Source organism: Ursus arctos, unplaced genomic scaffold (assembly GCF_023065955.2).
Source record: "Ursus arctos isolate Adak ecotype North America unplaced genomic scaffold, UrsArc2.0 scaffold_14, whole genome shotgun sequence".
Classification (NCBI taxonomy): domain Eukaryota; kingdom Metazoa; phylum Chordata; class Mammalia; order Carnivora; family Ursidae; genus Ursus; species Ursus arctos.
In genome coordinates, this window is record NW_026622808.1 from 22349982 (window position 1) to 22354701 (window position 4720).

Genomic DNA, 4720 nt, shown 5'->3' on the forward strand with positions numbered 1-4720 from the left:
TTAGTTTGGACATATTCTGCCCCATTAGCTGGACAGTGATTTCCCACTGAATAAATGCAAATGTGGTTTTGGCTCTGAGACCTTTGAAGAGCTGAGATTTTTAAAAAATGCCTTATTAAAATTAAGGTCTCCCATCCAAGTACTAACCAGGCCCTGCTAAGCTTCTGAGATCCAACAGGATTGGGCATGTTCAGGGTGGTGTGGCCATGGCATAATGAGCATTGTGTATTATATAAAACTGATGAATCACAGATCTGTACCCCAAAACAAATGACACAACATATGTTAATTAATTGAATATAAATTTAAAAAATTAAAAAAGAAAAAATATGTTTGCATATTAAAATAAGATAAAGGTCACCCATTCTATTTTAATTGGTTGTGTCAAAATTCTACATTCTTTCTCTTTTATGTTGATTCAAATTTTTATCCTTTAATATGTATCCCCTCCAACTTTCAGGTTTTCTTTCAACACAGTAGATGAGATGTAAATAAGTCTCTGTGTATCTACATAAATGTGGGTGAATGTGTTTATTTGAGAGAAAGATGAATACAAATGTACACACACGTAAACGTACTCACACTCCTAAACTTGCACATCTTCTTTGGACTCAACAAAGTGCTTCTACACGTTTATTTCAGAGGACTGTAATAAAGACAGTCTTAGGATTCCTTCCAGGTAACCAAGAGAGGCTGGAAGGACATGCCTCTTGCACAAAAGATGTGACCCGAATCACATGACTGAACAGGAATTCAATCTCTCTAACGAGTCATCCTTTGATCCTGAGGATATATATGGATGATATAGAATGGATGATATTGACGTTGTTCAATCATTGCCCATTTCCTGGTTATGACAAAGTTTAGAAAAGAGGAGATATTTTATTTGGAGCAGAGGATAGAGTCTTATTTCTATGCAGCAGAAAGCAGAAGACGATTCAGTAAAATACCATGAATATGCCAACCATTCTTCTACCCGAGTGGGGAAAATCCGACTCTTCTATGTGGACATCAAACTCCACATTCAATGAGTAGATGGACAACATAAAATGGAATATTTTGTTCTGTAATACAAATTATAATTTCAAGTTTCCTTCATCCTATTTAAGATCTTCCCTGGCTCAAAGGCCATATGAAATTAATATATTTATTCTAATATAAATTTCTATGTAGACTCCACTTGGAGAGTTGTACTTGGTAATCATTTTGCCAATTAGTGTGGTAGGTACAGTGGACACAGCTGCATAGAAGGACATGATCCTAATAAGGAGAGTGGAACTCAGTCACTACCTACAGGAAAGACTATAAGTTAGTCTACATTGTGAGGATGAGCAGTGAAGGCAGTGAGGTACAAAGTATTGATGTAGACAAAAGTGAAAAAACTGGGATCTCATATTTTCCTTTAATGTAAAATTATATAAATGTCCTTCATTATCAAACTAGTTTCTTCTTTTTTTATTTTTTATTTTTATTTTTTAATTTTTTTTATTATATTATGTTAGTCACCATACAGTACATCCCTGGTTTCTGATGTAAAGTTCGATGATTCATTAGTTGCGTATAACACCCAGTGCACCATGCAATATGTGCCCTCCTTACTACCCATCACCAGTCTATCCCATTCCCCCCGCCCCTCCTCTCTGAAGCCCTCAGTTTGTTTCTCAGAGTCCATAGTCCAAACTAGTTTCTTCTTAATAAATACTACGACTCATGACTATCCTTTTAGTAAAATAAGAGAAAATTACTTGGGGTGACATATGTTCTTTGAGTAGAAAGTACTCTTATGAAAATCACAGTAACCTATGACATAAATGGGAATCTCCAAATATTTTTGTTCAAGGCTGGAAAAATCTTCGAAAAAGTAGGAAATGGACAAAGAGGAAAACTGTCTGTATATCAGACAGAGCAGAAGCCTAATAAAGTGAGTTACTTAAATGCATGGAGAAGTTGAATTCAAACAAATGAAAATGCCAGGAAATAAATAAAAGGAACCTATTCTACTTTCACAGCCTGACAGAAGAATGACAGTTCCTGGCTCTGAAGCTTGAGCCGTACAATCAGGGGCACTTCTTCAGACCCAGAATGATTGGCCTTTACATCACTGGAAGCCCAATGATTCTTTTCAGAGCCCTCTTTATGTCTCTGTTCCTCAGGCTATAGATGAAGGGGTTCAGCATGGGGGTGACCACCGTGTACATCACCGAGGCCACTGCAATTGCGTGGGGGCTCTGGGGAGCAGCAGAGCTAAGGTACACTCCTAGGCTGGTACAATAAAATAAGGAGACAACTGAGAGGTGAGATGCACAGGTGGAAAATGCTTTATACTTGCCTTGAGCTGATGATATTCTATGTATGGAGGAAACAATCTTAGAGTAAGAGTAAAGGATCCCAGCAAAAGGACCCCCAACCAGCAGAGCAGTTGCAAAATAAATCACCAAGTTGTTAATAAAAGTGTCAGAACATGCAAGTTGGATGACCTGATTGAGTTCACAGAAAAAGTGGGGGATTTCCAAGTCTGTACAGAAGGCCAGCTGCAACACCAGTAAGTTTTCTAACAAGGAATGCAAGAAACTCAGGATCCAGGACACCAGAACCAGCAGTCCACAGAGCCAGGGGTTCATGATGACCGTGTAGTGCAGGGGGTGACAGATGGCCACAAAGCGGTCATAGGCCATCACAGTCAGTAGAAAGATTTCTAATCCTGCAAAAAGCATGAAAAAATACATTTGTGTGATGCAGCCTGAATAAGTGATCACTTTGCTCTGAGTCTGGGTGTTCACCAGCATCTTGGGGACGGTGGTGGAGGTGAAACAGATATCTGCAAAGGACAGGTTGGCCAGGAAGAAGTACATGGGGGTGTGGAGGTCGGAGTCAGAGCTGACGGCCAGGATGAGAAGCAGGTTTCCAAACACAGTGATCAGGTACACGGAGAGGAAAAGCCCAAATATGAGGGACTGCAGTTCTGGCTCTTGTGAAAAGCCTAGAAGAAGAATCTCTGACATTTGTGTATCATTGCATGATTTCATTTGGTGGAGATGACTACCAGGAAGGCAAAAAAAGAAAAAAAAAAACAAAATGATAATTTTCAAACCTATGGTCTTCATTTATTTATTACCCTTTATTATTTTTAATTTTTAAGTTTTTATTTAAATTCCAATTAGCTAACATACAGTGCAATATGAGTTTCATGTACAGAATTTAGTGATTCAACACTTCCATACATCACTCTGTGCTCATCACAAGTACCCTCCTTCATCCCCACAATCTATTTCATCCAATCCCCCCCCCCCACCTCCCATCTGATAACCAGTAGTTTGTTCTCTAGAATTAAGACTCTGTGTCTTGGTTTCCTCTCTCTCTCTCTTTTCCCCTATGATCATTTGTTTTGTTTCTTAAATTCCACATATCACTGAAATCATATGGTAATCATCTGTCTCTGACTGATTTATTTTGTTTATCCTAATAAACTCTAGTTCCTTTCACATTGTTGCAACAATATTTTATTCTTTTTTATGGCTGAGTATTATTCCTTTGTATACATATACTACTTCTTTTTTATCCGTTCATCAGTCAGTGAACACTTGGATGGTTTCCACAGTCTGGCTATTATAGATAATGCTGGTAAATGTTATCTTTTTGAATTTGTATTTCTGTATTCTTTGGGTACTTTGTATTCTCTGGCAGTGATTATGGGATCATAGGGTAGTCCTATTTTTCACTTTCTGAGACTCCTCCATACTGTTTTCAATAGTGGCTATATCAGTTTGCATTCCATACAACAGGGCAAGGAGGTTCCCTTTATCCATATCTCAACAATAAAGGTTGTTCCTTGTGGATTTTTTTTAACCATTCTGACAGCTTGAGATGATACCTCATTGTAGTTTTGACTTGTAGCAAATGGGCATTGTTAACAGAGTGACATGCTAAAATTAATATTTTGAAATTAAGATATATATTTCTCTATATATTATTATTTCTATATATATTACTATATATATATATTTCTATATATATTAATTTTACAGATCTGATCCCATTTACGAAAAGTTACCTAACATCTTTGATTAGAAATTCCTGTCCATTCAGCCTTTTCCCTAAGAAGTGATATAGTATAATTTTAATGAGAAATGCTTTCCTGCATTTAAGGGATGTATGTTGAGTGCTGACATTTTCTAGGCAAAGAGCAAAGGGTGTTGAGATAGAAAACTTCATACATCTTGGGGTAAATACCTAGGTGTGCAAATGCTGGATCATATGGTAGTTCTGTTTTTAACTTTTTGAGGAACTCCATACTGTTTTCCCGAGTGGCTGCACCAGCTTGCATTTCCACCAACAATGCAAGAGGGTTCCCCTTTCTCCACTTCCTTGCCAACATCTGTTGATTCTTTTGTTAATTTTACCTATTCTCACCGTTTGAGGTGATACCTCATTGTAGTTTTCATGTGTATTCCCCTGCTGATGAGTGAAGCTGAGCATCTTTTCATGTGTCTGTTAGCCATCTGGATGTCTTCTTTGGAGAAGTGTCTATTCGTATCTCTGCACTTTTTTTTTTTTACCTGGATTATTTGTTTTTTGGGTGTTGAGGTTGATAATTTCTGTATATATTTTGGATACTAACCCTTTATTATATGTCATTTTCAAATATCTTCTCCCATTCTGTAGGTTGCACCACTAGGTATCTACCCAAGTGTACAAAATTACTAATTCAAAGGAGCACATG

At 37.4% G+C, this 4720-nt stretch overlaps 1 protein-coding gene across 1 annotated transcript; it reads right to left on the reverse strand.

The window, feature by feature from the left end:
- Nucleotides 1–2093: 2093 nt before the first annotated feature.
- LOC125283809 (olfactory receptor 7A5-like) lies at nt 2094–3026 on the reverse strand. Its single transcript, XM_048227237.1, has one exon. The coding sequence runs from the start codon at nt 3024–3026 to the stop codon at nt 2094–2096; it is 933 nt and encodes a 310-aa protein (XP_048083194.1).
- Nucleotides 3027–4720: the final 1694 nt, after the last annotated feature.